The 25276-nt window shown below is 45.2% G+C and overlaps 1 protein-coding gene across 1 annotated transcript in view; it reads left to right on the plus strand.

Annotated features, from left to right (window-relative positions):
- Positions 1–25276, plus strand: part of LOC127569637 (5-hydroxytryptamine receptor 2A-like) — an 84925-nt gene that overhangs the window by 41852 nt on the left and 17797 nt on the right. Inside the window, exon 2 of the mRNA XM_052014437.1 lies at positions 8222–8422. Within this exon, the coding sequence (XP_051870397.1) occupies positions 8222–8422 (201 nt within the window). The remainder of the gene's footprint in view (positions 1–8221; positions 8423–25276) is intronic.

Genomic DNA, 25276 nt, shown 5'->3' on the forward strand with positions numbered 1-25276 from the left:
CTCTCATTTTAATTTCCCCTCTCTTCTCCTTCATGGGAAATTATCTGGACTGTAGCAGAAACATCTCCACTTTCTATGTCTCCCTCCCATTCTTCAGTTACAGCTTTACCTGCGAAGCTTTGATTGCAAGCTACCCTGGCCAGAACTGTTCTCATACCATTCAAACTGGCCCTTATTCAACTGATCATTTTAACTGTGGTGTGGTCTATATCTTTTCCATAACTGCTGTAAATCTGATCAAGAGTATTCTCCTGAACAGGGAGAGTATTTCTGTCCCAGTGTATGCTGATAGCTGGTTCCCATAAGAGTCATAGAGTTATACAGCACGGAAACAGGCCTTTCAGCCCAACTCATCCATGACGACCAAGGTATCTTCCTGACCTAGTCCCATTTGGCCCATATCCCCCTAAACCTTTCCTATCCATGTACATGTCCAAATGTTCTTTAAATCGTTTAAATCTTTAAATCACTTCCTCTGGCAGCTCAATCCTCATACCCACCACCTTCTGTGTGAAGATGTTTCCCCTCAGATCCCCTTTAAATCTTTCCCCCTCACCTAAAACCTCTACCCTCTAGTTTTGGACTCCCCTACCCTGGAAAAAAGACTGTGACCATCCACCTTATCTATGCCCCTCATGATCTTATAAACCTCCATATGGTCACCCCTCAGCCTCTTTCGCTCCCAGCGCCGAGGCCCCTCTGGATCAGAAGCCCGACCCTACGGAGCATCTGGGCCTAAGTCCCGACACCAAGGCTGCCCTAGACATCCCCACTTACTTGCTGGGGCAGCCCACTCCTCTTAGAACCATAGAACCACAGAAGACTACAGCACAGAAAACAGGCCATTTGGCCCTTCTAGGCTGTGCCGAAATGTTATTCCGCTAGTGCCATTTACCTGCACCCAGTGCATAACCCTCCAGACCTCTCCCGTCCATGTATCCATCCAATTTATTCTTAAAACTTAAGAGTGAGCCTGCATTTACTACATCAGATGGCAGCCCGTTCCACACTCCCACCACTCTTTGAGTGAAGAGGTTCCCCCTAATGTTCCCCCTAAACCTTTCCCCTTTCACCCTAAAGCCATGTCCTCTTGTACTTATCTCTCCTAATCTAGGTGGAAAGAGCCTACTCGCATTAACTCTGTCTATACCCCTCAATTTTGTAAACCTCTATCAATTCTCCCCTCATTCTTCTGCACTCCAAGGAATAAAGTCCTAACTTGTTCAATCTTTCCCTGTAACTCAACTCCTGAAGTTGAAGGGAAAGATTGAAACTCAACTCCTTAAGGACCTTCAGACCCGTACGGGAATAACAACTTACCTCACAGGCCAGCTGAATCCACTCCAGGTCTTCCAGGTCTGCCCAGAAGAAATCACTTATCTTCCAGTCCAGATGCATCCACTCTAGTTCTTCCAGGTCTGTTCTTAAGCAATCACTTACCTTCCAATCCAGGTGGCTCCACTCCAGAACTTCCAGGACCGACCAGACATGACCACAAGTGCAGGTGAGCACTGGGCTGCAGGTGAGGCTGAAACAGCGTGGGTTCAAGAAACCCCTCCCCAGCATACTACTAGCTAACATCCAGGCCATTGAGAACAAAGTTGATGAACTAAGGGCAAGACTGACCTACCAAAAAGAACTGAGAGACTGCTGTGTGCTCTGTCTCACTGAAACACGGCTTAAACCTGCTTCACCTGACTGCGTCATACAACCTGAGGATTTCTCAATTCACCAGATGGACCATATGATGTCCTTCGGCAAAGTTAGAGGTGGAGGGGTCTGCTTCAAACAAACAACAACTCATGATACTCGGAAGTGACAGCCCTGGCAAGATCCTGCTCATCCAGGTTGAAATATCTAACAATGAATTGTTGTCCATACTACCTGCCAGGGGAGTTCACTTTAGCTACCCTGACAGTAGTCTACATCTCACCCCAGACGGAGTTGAAGCCTTCACTCAATGAACTATACTCTGTGGTTAACAGCCTTGAAATGGGATACGCTGAGGCCCTCTTCATCATTGCTGGTGACTTCAGCCAGGCCAACTTCAAGTGTGTGTTACCAAAATACTACCAGCACGTCTCTTGTCCCACCAGGGGCCCAAACATCCTAGACCATTGCTATACAACCATCAAAGATGCCTACCGAGCCACACCCCACCCTCACTTTGGTAAATCGAACCACCGGGCTGTGCTCCTTCTCCCTACATACAAACAGAAGCTGAAATGGGAGGATCCAGTACAGAGAGTCGTACAGTGCTGGTCTGAGGAAATAGATGAGCTTCTACATGACTGCTTTGAGTTGGTAGACTGGTCCATGTTCAAATACTCAGCTACCAGCCTAGATGAGTACTAGATAAGTATGTCACGACCATTACAGACTTCATCAACAACTTTGTTGAGGACTGTATACCAAAGAGGACAATCCGGGTACTCCCAAACCAGAAACCATGGATGAACCGGAAGATGCACTCCCTACTGAAGTCTAGAACTGCAGCATTCAAGTCAAGTGACCCTGACCTATACAAGAACCAGAGATACAATCTCCGTAAAGCTATCAGGGATGCCAAAAGACAATACCAATCCAAAATCGAGTCTCAGACCAGCTGCCAGTTGTGGCAGGGCTTATATGCTATAATGGGCTACAAAAGGAAGTCAGGCAGCATCGCCAACAACAGCGCACTCCTTCCCAATGAGAACATATTCTATGTACGTTTTGAACAGAAGGGGTTTGATATGTCACCACCCATCCCGACAACCTCCAATGCACCTGAACCCATGGTCATCATTGAGGACATAAGATCAGTCTTCCAGAGAGAACCCGCAGAAAGCTTCTGGCCTGAATGACGTCCCTGGCCTTGTCCTTAGATCCTGTGCAGATCAGCTGGCAGGGGTAGTTGCAGACATTTTTATCCACTTCCTGCTTCAATCTGAGATTCCCACCTGCTTTAAGAAGACCACTATCAGTCTTGTACCCAAGAAAAACAAGGTAACATGCCTTACTGACCACCACCTGGTGGCTCTGACATCCACCATCATGAAGTGCTTCGAGGGGCTGGTCATGGCACACATTAACTCCAGCCTCCCAGACAACCTCAACCCACTGCAATTTGCCTATGGCCGAAACAAGTCTACAGTGAATGCCATCTCCCTGGCCCTGCACTCAGCTCTGGAGCATCTGGATGGCAAAGGCACCTACGTTAGACTATTGTTCATTGACAACAGCTCCGCCTTCAATACTATAATTCCAAGCAACCTCATCTACAAACTCCAAGACCTGGGACTCAACACCTCCCTCTGCAACTGTATCCTTGGCTTCCTGACCAACAGGCCACAATCAGTAAGGATAGGCAGCAACACTTCTACCACAATTATTCTCAACATTGGTGCCCCACAAGGCTGTGCCCTCTGCCCCTTACTCTACTCCCTATACACTCATGACTGTATGGGCAGATTCTGCCCTAACTCCATCTGCAAGTTTGCAGATGATACTACCGTAGTGGCCCGTATCTCAAATAAGAAGTTGGAGAACAGGAAGGAGATAGAGAGCTTAGTAACATGGTGTCATGACAGCAACCTTTCCCTCAATGTCAGCAGAACACAAGAGCTGGTCATTGCCTTCAGGAAGGGGGGTGGTGCACATGCTCCTGTCTACTTCAACAGTGCTGAGATTGACAGGGTTGAGAACTTCAAATGCCTAGGAGTGAACATCACCAATAGCCTGTTCTGGTCCAACCACGTAGACACCATGGCCAAGAAAGCTCAGCAGCACCTCTACTTCCTCAGGAGGCTAAAGAAATTTGGCACGTCCCCATTGACCCTCACCAATTTTTATCGACGCACCATAGAAAGCATCCTCTCTGAATGCATTATGGGTTTGGTATGACAACTGCTCTGTCCGTAACCACAAGAAACTGCAGAGGGTTGTGGACACAGCTCAGCACATCACGGAAACTAGCCTCCCCTCCATGGACCCTGTCAGCCCATCGGGCAGAAGATATAGAAGCCCTGAAAGCATGTAACACCAGACTCAAGGACAGCTTCTATCCCGCTGTTATAAGGCTATTGAACAGTTCCCTAGATGGATTCTTGATTTCACGATCTACCTCAATATGACATTTCACCTCATTATCTACCTGCACTGCACTTTCTCTGTAGCTGTTACACTTTATTCTGCACTCTGTGTTGTTTTACCTTATACTACCTTAATGCATTGTGTAATGAATTGATCTGTATGAATGGTATGCAAGACACATTTTTCACTGTTCCTCGGTACAAATTACAATAATAAACCAATTCCAGTTCCAATTCTAATTCAAAAACAGCCCCAGCCTATCCAGTCTTTCCTTATAGCCCAAGCCTCCCATATTGCCAGCCTTTCACCTCCTTCGCTCTGCCTCTCAGTCTGAGTCACCAAGTTGCACAGTTGGTTTCCCTGTTCTGCAGCTTGAGCCATGGAGACCAAACAGATTCTAGGCATCTTGCCAGCTTTGTTTTAATTTAACTTCAGCAAAGGGCTGACAGCATGCCCACCTCTCTGCAGCTTTGAAAATTTTGCAAGTAAAATGTTAAATGTTCAAGGTGAGAGTTGATTTAATTCAGGACCTGAGAACAGTTCCTCAGAGTGGGCTGTAGTTCCAGGTCCACAAATTCCGGGCAATGAATTGGTAATTGATTTATTATTGTCACATGTACATACAGTGAAAATACAGTTTCACTGTACATACAGTTTATACACCAGCCACCAGTACATACAGTGTTTCACTCTCTGCCTGCCAACCAGACAGATCATTCCATACATCAAGGGGAAAAAAAGAATGCAGTATATAGTGTTACAGTTACAGAGAACATGCAGTGTAGGTAGACAAATAAAGTGCAAGGGCCATGACAAAGTAGATTGAAAGATCAGGAGTTCATCTTTATCATATAGGAGGTCCAGGCAAGAGTCTTATTAGAGCGGGATAGAAACTGTCCTTCTATCGTCATAGGCATACATACCTAGGGTATAAACGCCATGAAAATTAGCTTTTTGCAGCAGCAGCGCAGTACATAAACTCAAATTAACATAAATTATACATAATTTACACAACAGAATAAACAAAAATAGATATAACAACATTAGTGCAAGTTGAGGGACATATAGTCTGAGCTAGTGTTAGAGTTTTCCACACTGGTTCAAGACCCTGATGGCAGTGGGCAAGAAGCTGCTGTTGAACTTTGAGGTTTGGGTCTTCAGGCTCGTGTACCTCCTGCCTGATGGCAGCAATGAGAAGAGGGCATAGCCTGGATGGTGGTGGTCCTTAATGATGGATGTCACCTTCCCAAGACAACGCCTCTTAGAGATGTTCTCCTTGGACCTGGTGGTACGAGTTCTCAAGCTTTTGTGTCCTCTGCCTGATGGGAAAGGAGAGAAGAGAGAATGACCGGGGTGGGTGGGGTGCTTGATTATGTTGGCTACTTTCCTGAAGCAGTGGGGAGTGTGGACAGAATCCATGGAGGGGAGGCCGGTTTGCATGATGGACTGGGTTGTGTTCACAACTCTGCAATTTCTTGCAATTTTGGGTACAGCAGTTGCCATACCAAGTGGTGATGCATCTGGATAGGATGCTTTCCATCACACATCTATAAAAATTGGTGAGGGTCATTAGGGACATGCAGAATTTCTTTAGACTTTTGAGGAAATAGAGGTGTACTTTCCTGGTGATAGTGTCCATGTGGCTGAACCAGGACAAATTGTTGGTGATATTTATACTCGGAGACTTGAAGTTCTCAACCATCTCCACCTCAGCACCATTGACACAGACAGGGGTGTGTATTCCACCCTGATTCCTGAAGTCAATGACCAGCTCTTTTGTCTTGTTGACATTGAGGGAGAAGTTGTTGTCTTGATACCATGAAACACAATGTAGTCACCAGAAAGCGATGCTACGGGATTTGTATCAAAGAGATGCGGTGCCCAGAAGTTGGATTTCACTTGTTTTTGCTGGGCTTAGTCTGTCTTCTTCTCCGACAGTGGCTCGGGATTCGAGGATAATTACTGCTGAGCTGGGTTCTGAAGTGTGTAACGTATATAACAATGTACTATTCCAACACTTAGTCAGGTGCCCACCCATGAATTTGCCAAAAAAACATTTGCGCTGGGATTCAGACTCAGAAACACTGACTAATGTTGGACACACAGTTCCCAAGGACACTCAGCCACGCACCAATCAGAGATCGGTGTCAGCCCTTAAGGGCACAATCCCCAACAGCAGCCTGACACCAACAACATACCGGGTTTGCCAGGGACGGGGAGCGGAGGGAATGAGGAGAGAGATGGGAGGAAGGGGGAGCCCCTTGGTTTAGTGAAAGTGATTTGGCCTTCACACCATGAGCAAAAAGATAAAGATAGAGGGTTCCTGTGAGCTAGGGCTCACGGTCCGGGGTGATTCTGTTGTCTCCTCCAGAGCTGACAATCCCCACACACCCCTGCAGCACAGATGGAAATTTCCTGTCCTCCCCAGGCAACAGGGTGAGCTGCTCAGCTTGGAGAACAACTGGGGCCTCAGCAGTCCATAGATCAGGGATATAACCAGTGAAGTGATGGTCAACATGTACAGCAGCTGTGGGAGAATATTGTGTGTGTCCCTGGGCTCCCACTGCTGATTACTGGTGATTAAGGGTGAGCAGCTTCAAGTTCCAGGGTGTCAACATCTCGGAGAATCTATCCTGGGCCCAACACATTGATGCAATCACAAAGAAGGCATACCAGTGCCTCTGCTTCGTTAAGAGTTTGAGAAGATTTGGTATGTCACCGAAGACACTTGCAAATTTCTGTAGATGTACGGTGGAGAGCATTCTGACCAGTTGCCTCACAGCCTGGTATGGAGGCTCCAATACACAGGATCACAAGAGGCGGCAGAGGGTTGTAGATTCAGCCAGCTCCATCACGGGCACAACCCTCCCCACCATCACAGACATTTTCAAGAAGCTGTGCCCAAGAAGGCAGCATCCATTACTAAGGACCCTCACCATCTGGGACATATCTTCTCATTACTACCCTCGGGGAGGAGGTACAGGTACACTCAACAATTTAGGAACAGCTTCTTCGCCTCTGCCATTAGATATCTGAACGGTCCATGAACCCATGAACACTACTTTGTTTTTCCTTTTTTTGCACTGTTCATTTATTTTGTAATTTATAGTAATTTTATGTCTTTGCACTTTACTGCTGTCGCAAAACAACACATTTTATAACATATCAGTCAGTGATAATAGACCTGATTCTGATTCTGACTCTGCTGAGGTTAGGGTTGGAGTGTGCCCACTCTGTAAAGGGCACCCCTTATGGGGAACATGAGTGTAAACAATATCTTCATCCACTTGTGGGGAGCCAGCCATGCCAACAAATACCATTGCCTGAGATATCCCTTCACCTTGTAAACAAGGTTATCCCCCCCTGAAAGCAAGGCTGGGGGATCCTCTCTGAGGCTGTGCTGAGCAGCAGGTTTGGACAACCAGCAATGACCAGCAGTTATCAGGATTTTACAGGGGGATCTTGATCAGCTAGGTAAGTGGGCTGAGGAATGGCAAATGGAGTTTAATTTGGATAAGTGTGAGGTGTTGAATTTTGGGAAGACAAATGAGGGTAGGACTTTCCAGAGAAAGTCCCCCAATTCTTCCAAGCTCCAGAAAAAACAATCCAAGTTTGTCCGACCTCTCCTTATAGCTAATGTCTTCTAATCTAGACATCATCCTGGTAAACTCCTTCTGCACCCTTTCCACAGTCTCCACATCCTTCCTGTAATGGGGTGACCAGAACTGCACACTATACTCCAAATGAGGCTTACCTAATGTTTTTTACAGCTGCAACAGGACTTCTTGGCTATGCTCCTAGCGATGAATGTAAGCATGCCATATGCCTTCTTTTACTACCCTATCTACTGTGTTGCCACTTTCATGGAGCTATGGACTTGGACCCCAAGATATCTCTGCACACTAGTGCTGATAAGGGCCCTGCCATTAACTGTATACTTTCCCCATACATTTGACCTCCCAACGTGCAACACCTCACACTTGCCCAGATTAAACTCCATCTGTCATTTCTCTGCCCATATCTGTAACATCTATATAGAGTGTCCTAAACTCACACTTCACATCAAAGTCTATTTATATTTAAAACAAAAAAGAAGCTTTAAAGATGTTAATGTTCAATAATTCCCTGACTTCTTTCTCTTTTCTAGGCTACATCTGGCCGTTACCTGCCAAACTTTGCCCAATATGGATTTATTTTGATGTGCTATTTTCAACTGCGTCCATCATGCACTTGTGTGCAATATCTTTGGATCGGTACATTGCCATCCAGAATCCCATCCACCACAGCCGCTTCAACTCCAGAACAAAGGCATTCCTGAAAATAATTGCTGTTTGGACAATATCTGTCGGTGAGTGCACAATATGTCATTAGCCAGTGCCTGATTACGAATCTGTTCTTTGTTTGTCTTTTCTCCCCACCTTCCTCTCTATCCTGAATAACGTAACATATAATGTGAAATAATTACAGCCTCTGATTTTTATTTTAAACCATGACAGTGGGTAATAAGTAATCTGATCATATTATGAGACTAACTACACCTCTGAGAATGTTAATCAACCTAGTAATCACGCACTACAGAGGCAGATATAAACAAAGGCTTATTTTAAGATCGGTCATCATGTCACAGCTAAGAGTACATACTGGTAGAGTTCACAGAGGATACTCATACAAAGCATTGAGCACTGAGATAGGTCAGCCTCTGGTCCAGAGTACAGATACCTTCCTGTTTTTTTTGTTGTTGGTGTTTTTTTTGTGTGTTGGTGCCCAGTAAGTTTGAGAGATGCAAACTTAATGGGAAATGTCTGAAAAAAAGTGAAGGAATGTTGTTGCACTGTGAGCCACTTTTTCCAATCTCCAGATGTGCTAGTGTGTTTTTTAGTCAGTGACATGACGTGAAGTTATGTTCACTGTTGTGTTCACTGTTGTCACGTGGGTTCCCAGGTGTGAAAAGCAATGAAATAAATGAGCAAAGCCAAAGAATGGAGGCACAGGAGACTGCAGATGCTAGAAAGTGGAGCAACACAAAGATTCTAAAACTTCTGGTAACGACTCCCCCTCTGTCCCTCTGCTCCTTTTTTCTTGTTTTTCTCTCCTCCTGACCCAACTGGTCCCCACACCCCATCTCTTTCTTCTCCCCCAGCCTCTCCATCTGCCCATCACCCACACATCCCTCTTCTCCCCACTTCCCTCCCTCCCTCCCTCCCTTTATTCCATTCTCCACCATCTTCCCTTATCTTCAGATCTTTGTCACTTCCACCTATCACCTTCCAGCTTCTGACATCATTTCCTCCACATCTGCCTATCACCCTCCTCACCTGGATCCACCTGTCACCTGCCAGCTCTTGTCCCACTCCTTCCCTTCACCTTTTTATACTGCCTATCTCACCTCTATCTTTCAGCCCAGATGAAGGGTCTCAGCCCGAAACATCAACTATCCATTTCCCTCCACAGACGCTGCCTGACCTGCTGAGTTCCTCCAGCATCTTGTGTGTTGCTCCAAAGCCAAAGAATGATGGGAACTTCTATGCATTTGGAAGCCTTTCAGCCCATCAAAGTCTGTCCCAGTCTGTCCCGAGCTGCTGTGACCACTGAAGTACTGGGTACACTTTCCCAATGAAAGGCTTCCATCAGAAGTGAGCCCCATCACAATGTAACATGTGCAATATGCACAAACACAAACAGATGCAGTCTGTGATTGTTCAACATCCTGAATACTTCCACATCCTGGATACTTCCATAGTCCTGGATATTTCCATATCCTGGATATTAACACAGTCCCAGACATCACTAAAATCCTGGATACCAATACATCTCTGGAGCCCTCGACATTCTGGGAGATGACTACAGCCCTGGATATTACTGAAAATGGTTTTTCCTCCTGCCCTGGATATTCCGATTGCCCTAGATATTATCATGGTGTGAGATAACAGCTCTGGACAGTAAAAAGAACTGGATCCCATTAGAATCCTGCATGTCACTGTACTCCAGATATAACTACAGCCCTGACATCACTACATCATTACTTCAATTACAGATGCATGCTGTACTGGATGCTACCACATTCTTGGATTTTACCAGTCCTGGTCATTACTACTTCCCTGGATCTTATTAATTCCTGGATATAACCACAGTCCTGGAAGCCACTACAGTCTTGAATATGACAACAGTCCTGTATACTACAATTGTCCTGGTTATTGCCACAGTCAACATTTGTACAGGCCTGGACATTCCAGTGGTCTTTAATATTACCTTAGTACTGGATGCAACTGCAGCTCTGGGTATTGTAATGCCACTAGGCATCACCACAGTCCTGGGATAAAAACAGTCAATGCTGGAAACATTCAGCAGGTCAGGCAGCATCTGTGGAGAGAGAAACAGAATTAATGTTTCAAGTTGAAGTATCTTTGTTCAAACTGGTTCTGATGAAGTGTTCTCAATCTGAAACATTAACACTGCTTCTCCACAGATGCTGTCTGACCTGCTGAGTATTTCCAGCAGTTTCTGTTTTTGTTTCAGATTTCCAGCATCTGCAGATGTTTTTTTTCTATTTTCACTACTGACCAGGGTATTACAACATCTCTAAATGTTACAGCAATCCTGGAGGTCATTACAAGCCCAGGTATCACTGCAATCCTGGAGGTCATTGCAAGACCACATGTCATTACAATCCTGGATAATATTATGGGCCAGGGTATGATTAAACCTGAAATGAGAGCCATTCTGGTTTGCCTATATCCCTAGATATTACAATGATCCTGGAGATGACTGTTGACTGCAATATGACTGCAGTCCTGGATACATAACACCATAGGGAACAGGAACAGCCCACTGCCCCCAGCGCCCAGAACACCCAGCCCCCTCTCCGCACCAACACCTTGCAATCGCTGACTGTTTCAAAACACTCTCTTTTCTACCCCAGAGTTAGAGTTACACAGCACAGAAACAGACCCCTCGGCCCACCATGTCCATCCCGACCATCAAGTACCCATCTACATTAATCCTATTTACCAGCACTTGATCCATAGCCTTCTATGCCTTGGTGATTCAAGGTATCTTCTGGAATTTAGCAAGTTTTGAAAATTTTCAACCAATGGGTTTACTATCCCTGCAGCTACTTCCTTTAAAACTCTTGGGGGTTGGTCATCAGGTCCCTACAATTTGTCTGCATTTAGTCCCCTGAGTCTCTCTAACAATTTACCCCTTGTCCATTGGGATTCTTACAAGTTCCTCCCTGTTATTTGAAATCAGCCCACCTGTTACCTTATGGATCTTTGCAGTGAACTCCATGGTGAAGAATGATGCAAAAATACTGAATTAACATATCTGCCATTTCCTTGTTTTCAGTTATTAATTCACTAGCCTTGTTCTCTCGAGGTCCCACACCCACCTTCCTATTTATATATCCATAGAAACTTTTACTGTTTGTTTTGATATTACATGCAATTTTCTCTCAAAATCAATTTTCTCCCTTCTCATAAGCTTTTCAGTCTTTCCTAAAAGCTTCCCAGCGCTCTGGCCTACCACCAGCCCTTGCCTATTTTTCAATTTAACATTATCCTTGACCTCTTTTGTTAACCACAGATTGTGCCTCTTTCTCATGGAATCCCTCTTTCTAATTGGGAAAACTTCCTGTTGAGTGTTATGGACCAACTGTTTGAATGTCTGCCACTGCTCATTTACTGACCTGTCTCTTAGCTTATTTTCCAAATCCACCTTAGAAACTCCACCTTCATACCTTTACAATTGCCCTTATTTAATATGAAGACAGTAGTTTTGGTCCTGTGGTGTTTGCCCCCAAACTGCAACTGGAATTCTATCTTATTGCAGTCACTACCTCCTTGGAGATCTTAAACCATAAGATCTCTTATTAATCCCTCCTCATTACTCATAACCAAATCAAAAATAGCCAGTTCCTGGATGGGTTCTGTAACATACTGCACTAAGAAGGAAGCCCTAATGTATTTCACAAATTCTTCTTCTATGATACTCTTGCCAGTTTGGTTAGCCCAATCAATATGTAGATTAAAATCTCCCATGACAATTTCAGCTACCTTCAGCCATGGTATTGGTATTGGTATTGGTTTATTATTGTCGCTTGTACCGAGGTACAGTGAAAAGCTTGTCTTACAAACCGATCGTACAGGTCAATTCATCACACAGTGCAGTTACATTGAGTTAGTACAGAGTGCATTGAAGTAGTACAGGTAAAAACAATAACAGTACAGAGTAAAGTGTCACAGCTACAGAGAAAGTGCAGTGCAATAAGGTGCAAGGTAGATCGTGAGGTCATAGTCCATTCATTATATAAGGGAACCATTCAATAGACTTATCACAGTGGGGTAGAAGCTGTCCTTAAGTCTGGTGGTATGTGCCCTCAGGCTCCTGTATCTTCTACCCAATGGAAGAGGAGAGAAGAGAGAATGTCCCAGGTGGGTGGGGTCTTTGATTATGCTGGCTGCTACACCAAGACAACGAGAAGTAAAGACAGAGTCCAAGGAGGGGAGACTGGTGTCCGTGATGCGCTGGGCTGTGTTCACAACTCTCTGCAGCTTCTTGCGGTCCTAGGCAGAGCAGTTGCCGTACCAAGCCGTGATACATCCAGATAGGATGCTTTCTATGGTGCATCGGTAAAAGTTGGTGAGAGTCAAAGGGGACAAACCAAATTTCTTTAGCCTTCTGAGGAAGTAGAGGCGCTGGTGAGCTTTCTTGGCCGTGGCATCTATGTGATTTGACCAGGACAGGCTGTTGGTGATATTCATTCCCAGGAACTTGAAGCTCTCAACCCTCTCAACCTCAGCACCATTGATGTAGACAGGTGCATGTACACCGCCCCCTTTCCTGAAGTCAATGACCAGCTCTTTTGTTTTGTTGACATTGAGGGAAAGGTTGTTGTCATGACACCATTCCACTAAGCTCTCTATCTCCTTCCTGTACTCCGACTCATCGCTGTTTGAGATATGGCCTACAACGGTGGTATCATCTGCAAACTTGTAGATGGAGTTTGAGCAGAATCTGGCCACACAGTCATGAATGTATATGGAGTAGAGTAGAGGGCTGAGGACGCAGCCTTGTGGGACACCAGTGTTGAGAATAATAGTGTCGGAGGTATTGCTGCCTATCCTCACTGATTGCAGTCTATTTGTTAGAAAGTCAAGGATCCAGTTACAAAAGGTGTTGAGTCCCAGGTCTCGGAGTTAATGTGCATGACCTAGATAATTCTTCATTTTATGGTTCGCTCTATCAAGAGGTCACATTTTGGGGCTTTGTCTTCTTTCCCCTGCTACTTATGATTTCAACCCAAACTGATCCTACATCACTGCCCCTATATCACGACTCAACAGCACTCTGATACCTTCATTGGTTAAGAACACCACGCCAACGCCTTTCCCTTTTGGCCTGTTCTTTTGGAACATTGTATAACCTGGAATACTGAGCACTTAGCCCTGGTCAACCTGCAACCACATCTCCATAATCACTGTTTGATCAGAGTCATTTGTTGCTTTTTGTGCTGTCAACTCATCCATCTTTTGGCAGATGCTTCATGCATTCAAAGAAAGACTGTTCGGCTATGATTTTGTCCAGTTTTTACATACTCTTGGTTTGCATTATACTGCACACCTTTGTTTCCATTTTCTTCCCCAGACTGTCAATTCCCCTCTCACCACCCTGTGCCTCCGCTCTCTCATTTCCTCCTGACATGAAACATCCCATTCTTGGAGCCCTCCCAGTGGTCGCTATTTTCCCTCTCCACCCTTTCTTAACGAGTTGGGTTACATTTCCCACCTTCCAATGTGTGGGAACCATTCCTGAATCAGGGTGGCATGGAAGACAGGAGCAGGAGTAGGTCATTTCGCCCTTCAAGCCTGCTGCACCATTCGATATCACTCAAATTCAGCACCTTCTTCCTGCTTTCTACCCATATCACTTATTTCCTCCAGCACCAAGGACAACAACTAACCCCTTCTTGAATAATGACTTGGCTTCAGCTGCTTTCTGTGGTGGTACTTCAGCCTCCACCTCCTTCCAAGAGATGATTTCACTTTTTGGGGGAAAATCTCCTCAAATCCACCACCAATTGCTTCAGACCTACCCCATCACCCCAGCCCCTGAGCTCTCAGCCGTTCCCCCTGTCTAGGTTCCACATAGGTTCATGCCAACCAGATCTTCCCTCAGCCGCGTATGCTCCAATGGAGCCAACCACTGCCTCACCAAAACTCCCCTGTAACATCCTTGTCCATCCTGGCAACATGACTCACAAAGCTCCTCCAGTCCAGTCACAGAAACCAGCCTCCCCTCCATTGACTCTGTCGATACTTCTCGCTGCCTCGGTAACACAGCCAGCATAATCAAAGATCCCACTCACCTGGACATTCTCTCTTCTTCCCCCCTCCCATCAGATCCAAAAGCCTGAAAGCATGTACCACCAGACCCAACTGCAGCTTCTATCCCGCTGTTATAAGACTATTGAATGGTACCACAGTACAATAAGATGGACTCTTGACCTCGCAATCTTCCTCATCATAGCCTTGCACCTCATTGTTTGCCTTCATTGAACTTTCTCTGTAATTGTAACAGTTTTTTCTTCACTCTTTTTTTGTTTTCCCTTGTACTAACTCAATGCATTGATGTGATGAAATGATCTGTATGGATGGCATACAAAACAAAGTTTTTCACTGCACCTCAGTACACGTGACAATAATAAACCAATTTACCAGTCCTCTCCCATCCTTCTTTTGGCAAAAAGTGCTCTATTCCGACTTACTGTATACACTTCCCTGCTCATACTCTGTGCCTCACAGCTATAATGTTCCATCTGGCGTACCTACCACAGGTGTCTATGTGTGATGTGTGCAAGGCTCCTCTGCACTTCCCAGAACCTACCTTTCATCGAGTATTCCCTCGCCTTCCCAAAATACGTTAACTCACCCATCTCTGGATTGGATCCCAGTTGCTAGTTTAGTGCCAATCAGTTCAGTCCATTGCAATCCATGAGCACTTGAATCACCAAGGCACAGAAGGCTATGGACCAAGTGCTGGTAAGTGGGATTAGTGTTGATGGTTGGCATGGATATGGGAAGCTGAAGGGCCTATTTCCATGCTGCATGACTCCATGACACCCTCTCTGTACAGCTCATTGCTGGAAGCTCAAGCTTAAAGAAGACAGAAACTGCTGGAAACACTCAGCAGGTCAGGCAGTACCTGTGGAGAGAGAAACAGAGTTAATATTTCAGGTCTTCTGTTTCCCCCTCCACAGATGCTGCCTGACCTGATGACTGTTTCCAGCATTTTCTGTTTTTATTTCAGATTTCTAGCATCTGCAGATTTTTTTTCCATTTTCACTACTGACCAGGATATTACAACATTTCTAGGTGTTATAGCAATCCTGAAGGTCATTACAAGCGGAGATATCACTACAGTCTTTAGTGTCATTACAAGCCCAGATCTCACTACAAACCTGGATATCATTACAAGCCCAGATAAATGTTGTGAAATCTGTTTTGTGACAGCAGTACAGTGCAAGAACATAAAATTACTATAAGTTACAAAAATAAATAAATAGTGCAAAAAAAAGACTAGCGAGGTAGTGTGCATAGGTTCATGGACTGTTCAGAAATCTGATGGCGGAGGGGAAGAAGCTGTTTCTGAATTGATGAGTGTGGGTCTTCAGGCTCCTGCACGTCTTCCCTGATAGTAGTGTCGAGAAGTGGACATGTACCACATTATGCTCCTGGATATCATTACAATCCTGAATATCATTACAATCCTGGATATCATTACAGATTTCAGATTTCCAGCTTCTGCAGTTTTTTTTGGTTTTCAATGAGCTTGTACATTTGATGGCAAACACTCTCCAATCCAAGAGCAGTAACTGGGCTGGGCTGCACAAAGTTCACAGGATACATACAAAGAAACATATGGGATAGGAGAACAGGCCATTCAGCCTGTCATACCTGCTTCATCACCTAACAAGACCATGGCCAGTCTTCTACCTCACACACACTTGAAAGGAGTGGTAATGACTGGCATTCTTATGGCACCTCGAACAGTAAGTATAGTCCTGCCATCAGTGCACCTATTTAACTAGTGCACAGTCTCCATATCATTGTGCTTTCATTACACAACTGCATGAGCCCTGTGCTTCCTCTCAAGTCACATCCCTGAGCACTAATGTGTAAAAATCAAACAATAACTTCAAATGCTGAAAATCTGAACTTGGAAGATAAAAAATGCACAGCAGCTGCTGGCCTTTAAAAAGGCAAAGGAAATGGCAAAACATCAAGGGAGTGTAAAAACAGATGGTAACCCTTCTACAGATGTGTGAGGAGACAAAAATCAGTGAAGACAAATGAAGATACCCCACTGTCAGAAACGGGTGGGATTATAATTGGGAACAAAGAAATAGCAGAACAATTAACAACACACTTCACCTTCACGAGACACAGAGCAGCTCACAGGTACATTTGGGAGCCAACAGTCTAGAGAGCTGGAAGAAAATAACACTTGGAGTGTTGTGTGCAATCCTGATCACCCCATTATAGAAAGGATGTGGAGGCTTTGGGGAGGGTGCAGAAGAGGTGTACCAGGAAACTGCCTGGATATAAGGAATAGTTGGACAAACCTGGGTTGTTTTCTCTGGAACGTCGGAGGCTGAGGGGAAACCTGATAGAAGTTTATAGGTTTATAAGAGGCATAGGTAGGGTAGACAGCCAGAGTCCTTTTCCCAGGGTAGAAATGTCAAATGCTAGAGAACATGCACTTAAGTTGAGAGGGGGAAAGTTTAAAGGAGACATATGGGGCAGATTTTCTACTCAGAGTGGCAGGTGCCTGGGGTGGTAGTGGAAACAATACGATAGTGGTATTTAAGAGGCTGTTAGACAGACGCATGAATATGCGGGGAATGGAGGGATATGTATCATGTGCAGGCAAAAGGGATTTAGTTTAATTTAGCATTATGTTCGCTGTAGACACTGTGGACTGAAGGGCTTGTTCCTGTGCTGTACTGTTCAATGTTCTGTGTTCTAACTGAAGTAAATCAATATCAGGAAAACATCGTGCTCAGGAAATGAATGGGCCTAAAGCTGACAAATCTCTATCCCAGGGCCTGATAATCCTCGTCTCAGGTACTGAAGGAAATGTCCATGGAGATAATGGGTGCATTCGTGGGCATTTTCCAAACTTCTTCAGACTTTGTGGCAGTTTCTACAGATCAGAGAGTGGCAAATGTAGCCCCACTATTGAAAGGGGGGATACCAGATCATTTAGTCTGATGTCAACAGTGGGGAATGTTGGATTCTGTTCTAAAATATGGAAAGCATTCATGGGATTGGGCAGTCAGCATGGGTTTATGAAATGGAAGTCACGCTGATCACATCTAATGGAGCGTTTTGTGGGTGTAACTGGTGGAACAGATCACAGAATACCAGTGAATGTGATGGATGGACTTTCAGAAGATTTTGGATAAAGTCCCACACATGAGGTTGGTGTGTGGGGTAACAGATTGGTCTGGTTTATAATTGGTTTGTACACAAGAAACAGAAGGACAAATCAATCCGTTTTTGGGTGGCAGGTGGTGACTAGTGGGGTTTGATAGGGATCAGTGGTTGGGCCCAGGTATTAGAACGTAGGACGTAGAACAGTACAGCACAATCAGGCCCTTCAGCCCACAATGTTGTGCCGACCTTTAAATCTCGCCTAAGACTATCTAACCCCTTCCTCCCACATATCCCTCTATATTAAATTCCTCCATATGCCTACCTAGTAATTTCTTGAATTTCACCGATGTACCTGCCTCCACCACCACCCCAGGCAGTGCATTCCATGACCCAACCACTCTCTGGGTAAAAAACCTTCCTCTGATATCTCCCTTGAACTTCCCACCCATTACTTCAAAGCCATGCCCACTTGTATTGAGCATTGGTGCCCTGGGAAAGAGGCGCTGGCTGACCACTCTACCTATTCCTCTTAATATTTTGTACACCTCTATCATGTCTCCTCTCATCCTCCTCCTCTCCAAAGAGTAAAGCCCTAGCTCCCTTAGTCTCTCCTCATAATGCATACTCTCTAAACCAGGCAGCATCCTGGTAAATCTCCTCTGCTTCTACATTCTTCCTATAATGAGGCGACCAGAACTAGACACAGTACTCTAAGTGTGGTCTAACCAGAGTTTTATAGAGCTGCATCATTACCTCGCGGCTCTTAAACTCGATCTCTCGACTTATGAAAGCTAACACACCATAAGCTTTCTTAATTATCCTATCCACCTGTGAGGCAACTTTCATGGATCTATGGATATGGACCCCCAGATCTCTCTGCTCCTCCATACTACCAAGAATCCTGCCATTAACTTTGTACTCTGCCTTGGAATTTGTCCTTCCAAAGTGTACCACTTCACAGTTCTCCAGATTGAACTCCATCTGCCACTTTTCAGCCCAGCTCTGCACCCAATCAATGTCCTGCTGCAATCTTCAACAATCCTTGACACTATCCACAACACCACCAACCTTTGTGTCATCTGCAAACTTGCCAACCCACCCTTCTACCACCTCATCCAAGACATTAATAAAAATAATGAAAAGCAGAGGTCCAAGAACCGATCCTTGTGGGTCACCAATAGTCACAGCCCTCCAATCTGAATGCACTCCCTCCATTACAACCCTCAGCTTTCTACAGGCAAGCCAATTCTGAATCCACATGGCCAAGTTTCCCTGGATCCCATGCCCTCTGACCTTCTGAAGAAGCCTACCATGTAGAACTTTGTCAAATGCCTTACTGAAATCCATGTAGACCACATCTACTGCACTACCCTCATCAATCTGTCTGGTCACTTCCTCAAAGAACACTATCAGGCTTGTGAGATATGATCTGCCCTTCACAAAGCCATGCTGGCTGTCCCTGATTAGACCACGATTCTCTAAATGCCCATAGATCCTATCTCTAAGAATCCTTTCCAACTGCTTGCCCACCACAGATGTAAGGCTCACTGGTCTATAATTCCCTGGACTATCCTGACTACCTTTTTTGAATAAGGGGACAACATTTGCCACCCTCCAATCCTCCAGTACCATTCCCGGAGACAACGAGGACTCAAAGATGCGAGCAAAAGGCTTAGCAATCTCCTCCCTCGCCTTGCGGAGCAGCCTGGGGAATATTCCATCAGGCCCCGGGGACTCATCTGTCCTGATATTTTCAAACAGCTCCAACACATTCTCTCTTGATATCTACATGCTCTAGAACATTAACCTTACTAACACTGTCCTCAGTGTCATCAAGGCTCTTCTCCTTGGTGAATACTGAAGAGAAATGTTCTCAGGTGCATCTATTTCAATGCAAGAAATATTGTAGGTAAGGCAGATGCGCTTAGGGCGTGGATTGACACGTGGCATTACGACATTATTGCTATTAGTGAGACTTGGATGCAGGAGGGGCAGGACTGGCAGCTTAATGTTCCGGGGTTCCGTTGTTTCAGATGTGATAGAGGGGGAGGGATGAAAGGGGGAGGAGTGGCATTACTAGTCAGGGAAAATATCACAGCTGTGCGGAGACAGGACAGCCCGGAGGGCTCGTCTGCAGAGGCCATATGAGTGGAGCTGAGGAACAGGAAAGGTGTGGCCACATGAATAGGGTTGTATTATAGACCGCCCAATAGTCAGAGAGAATTGAAGGAACAAATCTGTAGAGAGATAGCAGACCCATGTAAGAAACAGGAAGTTGTAATAGTAGGGGATTTTAACTTTCCACATATTGATTGGGACTCACACACTATGAAAGGGCTGGATGGCTTGGAATTTGTCAGATGTGTTCAGGAAAGTCTTCAGACAATATTTAGAGGTACCAATGAGAGGGAATGCAATACTTGATCTCCTATTAGGGAACCAGACAGGTCAGGTAACAGAAGTATGTGTAGGTGAGCATTTTGGGTCCAGTGACCATAATGCCATTAGTTTCAAGTTAATTATGGATAAGGACAGGTCTGGTCCTCGAGTTGAGGTTCTAAATTGGAGAAAGGCCAATTTTGTGGAAACGAGAAAGGATTTAGGAAGAGTGGATTGGGATAAGTTGTTTTCTGGCAAGGATGTGTTCAGTAAGTGGAAGGCGAAATTTAGAGTGCAAAGTTTGCATGTTCTTGCCAGGATTAAAGGCAAAGTTAAGGGAACCTTGGTTTTCAAGGGATATTGACGATCTGGTTAAGAAAAAGAGAGAGGTGTATAGCAGGTATAGGCAACTAGGAACAAGTGAGGTACTTGAAGAGTATAGAAAATGTCAGAAAATACTAAAAAGGGAAATCAGGAAGGCAAAAAGAAGACATGAGGTTGCTTTGGCAGATAATGTGAAGGTAAATCCGTAGGGTTTCTACAAGTATATTAAGAGTAAAAGGATAGTAAGGGACAAAATTGGTCCCCTAGAAGATCAGAGTGGTTGTCTATGTGTGGAGCCTCAGGAGATGGGGGAGATCTTAAACAGTTTTTTGCATCAGTATTTACTCAGGAAACCGGCAGAGTGGATATGGAAGGAAGGGAAACAAGCAGTAGTGTCATGGAACATATAGAGATTAAAGAGGAGGAGGTGCTTGCTGCCTTACAGCGAATAAAGGTAGATAAATCCCCCAGGCCCGATAAAATATTTCCTCAGACATTGAGAGAAACTAGTGTAGAAATTGCAGGGGCCCTGGCAGATATATTTAAAATGTCCTTACCCACGGGTGCGATGCCGGAGGACTGGAGGGTAGCTCATGTTGTTCCGTTGTTTAAAAAAGGATCTAAAAGTAAACCAGGTAATTACAGGCCAGTGAGCCTGACATCAGTAGTAGGTAAATTATTGGAAGGTGTTCCGAGAGATCGGATATACAAGTATTTGGACAACCAATGGCTGATTAAGGATAGTCAGCATGGCTTTGTGCGTGGTAGATCGTGTTTAACGAATCTTGTAGAGCTTTTCGAGGAGGTTACCAAGAAAGTAACCTCCTCCCAAAATGGTCACCTACACATACTTCAGGAGTTGGGTTACAGGGAAAGATTGAACAGGTTAGGACTTCATTCCTTGGAGCGCAGAAGAATAAGGGGAAACTTGATAGAGGTTTACAAAATTATGAGGGGCATAGACAGGGTTAATGCAAGTAGGCTCTTTCCACCTAGATTCAGAATAAGTATGAGAGGACATGTCTTTAGGGTGAAAGGGGAAAGGTTTAGGGGGAACATTAGGGGGAACTTCTTACTCAAAGAGTGGTGAGAGTGTGGAACGGGCTGCCATCTGATGTAGTAAATGCGGGCTCACTCTTAAGTTTTAAGAATAAATTGGATAGATACATGGACGGGAGAGGTCTGGAGGGTTATGGACTGGGTGCAGGTAAATGGGACTAGCAGAATAGCATTTCAGCACAGACTAGAAGGGCCGAATGACCTGTTTTCTGTGCTGTAGTGTTCTATGGTAAGTATTCATTGAGGACCTCACCCACTTACAGAGCTTCCAGGCACATCTTCCCACCTTTATCCCTAATCAGTCCTACCTTTGCTTCCGTCATCCTTCTGCTCTTCACATGTGAAAAATGCCTCGGGGTTTTCCTTAACCCTACTTGCCAAGGCCTTTTCATGTACCCTCCTTGCTCTCCTCAGCCCCTTCTTAAGTTCCTTCCTTGCCACCCTATATTCCTCAAATGATCTATCTGATCCTTGCTGCCTAAACCTTATGTATACTGCCTTCTTCCTCCTAACAAGATGTTCCACCTCTCTTGTCAACCATGGTTCCTTCACCCTGCCATTCTTTCTCTGCCTCACCGGGACAAATTTATCCCTGACATCCTGCAAGAGATCCCTGAACAATGACCACATCTCCATAGTACACTTCCCTTCAAAAATGTCATCCCAATTCACACTCGCAAGTTCTAGCCTTATAGCCTCATAATTTGCCCTTCCCCAATTAAACATTTTCCTGTCCTCTTTGTGCCTATCCTTGTCCATGACAATGCTAAAGGTTAGGGAGCGGTGGTCACTGTCCACCAAGTGCTCACCCACTGAGAGATCTGTCGCCTGACCCGGTTCATTACTTAATACTAGATCTAATATGACATTCCCTCTCAGCGGCCTGTCAATATACTGTGACAGAAATCTGTTCTGGACACACTTAACAAACTCTGCCCCATCTAAACCTTTGGTACTAAGCAGGTACCAATCAATATTTGGGAATTTGAAGTCTCCCTTGATAATAACCCTGTTATTTTTGCACCTTTCCAAAATCTGCCTCCCGATCTGCTCCTCAGTATCCTTGTTGCTACCAGGGGGCCTATAGAATACTCCCAGTAGAGTAACTGCTCCTTTCTTGTTCCTAATTTCCACTCATACTGACTCAGTAGAGGATCCTGCTACATTATCTGCCCTGCAATAGTATCCCTAACCAGTAACACCACCCCTTCTCCTCTTCTCCCCCCTCGCTATCCCTTTTAAAACACTGGAGTTTGTGTTATGGTGTTTGTAAGTGATTTGCACAAGGGAACTAAACATAACATCTCCAATGGGGCAAGGGAGAGTAAAGTGAGCTGTGAGTAGGGTTTAAGGAGGATCCAATGTGATTTAGACATGTTTGGTGAGTGGGCAAAGGTGTGGCAGATGCAGTTTAACATGGATAAATGTGAGATTACCCAGTGATTCTAAAATCAGAGGATTATTATTATCCAAATGGTGAAAAATTGGGTAAAGGGAAGGTACAACAAGGTCTGGGAGTCCTTGTCCACTAGTCACCGAAAACAACTGTGAGCAGTTGGGAATGCAAGCCTTGTTGGTCTTCATTGCAAGAGTAGTTCATACAGGAGCACTGATGTCCTGCTGCTGTATGAGCCCTTGGTGAGACCCTATTGGGAGTATGTGTATAGACTTTGTTTCTCTCTGAGGAAGGATGTTCCTGCAATGGAGGGAGTTTAGCATGTGCCTGAACCTTCTGGACAAGCATGGACAAGCCTACCATGTGGATCCATATTAAATGCTTACTAAAGTCCATAGAGACAACTTCCCACCTCCCTGCCTCCTCAAAAAAATGCTATCAAATTTGTGAAACAGGATATCCCCTGCAGACTATCTCTAATGAGTCTCTGCCTTTCCAAATGAACATAAATCCTGTCCATTGGGATGTTTTCCAATAAGTTCCCTGCTGCTGACATAAGACTTACCGGACTGTGTCCCCTACACATCCACCATTTTCATCTGCCTGCAGCTCACAGTTCCCTGGCTTGAGCCGTTGCCTCAGACTTGTCCAAGACTCAGACTGTCCTTGTTCTGTTGACCCTTCATCCTCATTTGCTCCTTCAGCTGTGTACTGCCTGAACTTGGGCTGGAGTTTAATTCGGATAAGTGTGAGGTGTTGCACTTTGGGAAGACAAATGAGGGTAGGACTTTCACAGTGTATGGTAGGGCCCTGGGGAGTGTTGTAGAACAGAGGGACCTAGGAGCACAAGCACATGGTTCCCTGAAAGAGGCATCGCAGGTAGACAGGGTGGTGAAGAAGGCTTTTAGCACACTGGCCTTCATCAGTCAGGGCACTGATTATAGGAGTTGGGATGCTATGTTGCAGTTGTACTAGGGCTTGGTGCGGCCCCATTATGAATATTGTGTTCAGTTTTGGTCATCCTGCTATAGGAAAGATGCAATTAAGCTGGAAAGTGTGCAGAGGACATTTATGAGAATATTGCTGGAACTCAAGGGATTGAGTTATGGAGAGAGGTTGAGCCGGTTAGGACTTGTTTCATTAGAGCATAGGAGAATAAGAGGTGATCTTATAGAGGTGTATAATGAGGGGCATAGATAGGGTGAATGTGCACAGTCTTTTTCCCAGGACTGGGGAATCAAGAACTGGAGGGCAAAGGTTTAAAGCGAGAGGGGAGAGATTTAATTGGAACCTGAGGGGCAACCTTTTCACCCAAAGAGTGGTCAGTATATGGAATGAGCTGCCGCAAGAAGTGGTTGAGGCAGGGACATTAACAACATTTAAAAGGTACTTGGACGGGTACATGGATATGAAAGGTTTAGAGGGATATGGGCCAAATGTGTGCAAATGGGGCTAGCTTAGATGGGAACCTTGGTCAGAATGGACCACTTGGGCCAAAGGGCCTGTTTCCATGACTCTATGACTTATTGACAACTATGCCTACAAACCCACTGCCATGTCCTCTGTTTGTCTGGAGCATGGACTTCTTCTCCCTTGCTGCTGGAGTCCCTCCAACGTGCCCACATTCCCCCTCTAGACCTTCACCTGCTCCTACACTCCCACCTCCGCAAGCACAGACTCAATTTCCAGATGTGTGCACCTGGCATCCAGTTCTACCTTTCCAATACTTGGTGGGGTGTCGAGGACAACCCTGGATGTCCCATCACTTAAAGTGAACAACATCAATCTTGCTCCTCACTCTCACCTGGACACCTCAACCTCCAGCTCCCAGACACTTCTCCCAGAGTCGCCCTTTTATATCTTCCCCAGTGATGGAATTTAGCTCACATATCGGCACACAAGGAGGGCATTTAGACCACTGGGTCTGTGCATTTCCATCAGTTCCATTCCCCCCTCCTTGTTTACCCCTGCCCTTGCAGTTTTGTTCAATTCCGCATCCCCCCCACCCCACCCCACCACCCTCTGCCTGGGTCTAGAGTAAGTTGGGGGCATAGCAGGGTGTTCAACTGTAGCATTCAGTTGGGTGTGGATCTGAAATTTACAGGGGTCGGGGAGAAGGTGCAGAAATGAGACAGGTCAGGTTGCTCTGGTACAGAGCTAGTACAAACTGTAGGGGTGAATGGCCTCAATCTGCGCCGCAAACACACTGTGTATCTGGCATTCTGTTCTAATCTGTTTGCCTCTTCATGTCTCCATGTGTGAGGTGTTGCACTTTGGGAGATCAAATGTAATGGGACAGTACATAGTTAATGGCAGCATTGATATACAGACATATCTTAGGGTCCAAGTCCACAGTTCCCTGAAAGTGGCCACACAGGTTGATAGGATGGTAAAGAAGGTATATGGCATGCTAGCCTTTATTAGTCGGGGCATTGCGGTCAAGACTCAGGAAGTTATGTTGCAGCTTTATAAAACTCTGGTTAGGCCACATCTGGAGTATTGCATTCAGTTCTGGTCACCCCATTATAAGAAGCATGTGGAGGCTTTGGAGAAGGGGCAGAAGAGCTTTACCAGGATACTGCCTGGATTAGAGGATATGTGCAATTTGTGC

Source organism: Pristis pectinata, chromosome 4, assembly GCF_009764475.1.
Source record: "Pristis pectinata isolate sPriPec2 chromosome 4, sPriPec2.1.pri, whole genome shotgun sequence".
Lineage (NCBI taxonomy): Eukaryota > Metazoa > Chordata > Chondrichthyes > Rhinopristiformes > Pristidae > Pristis > Pristis pectinata.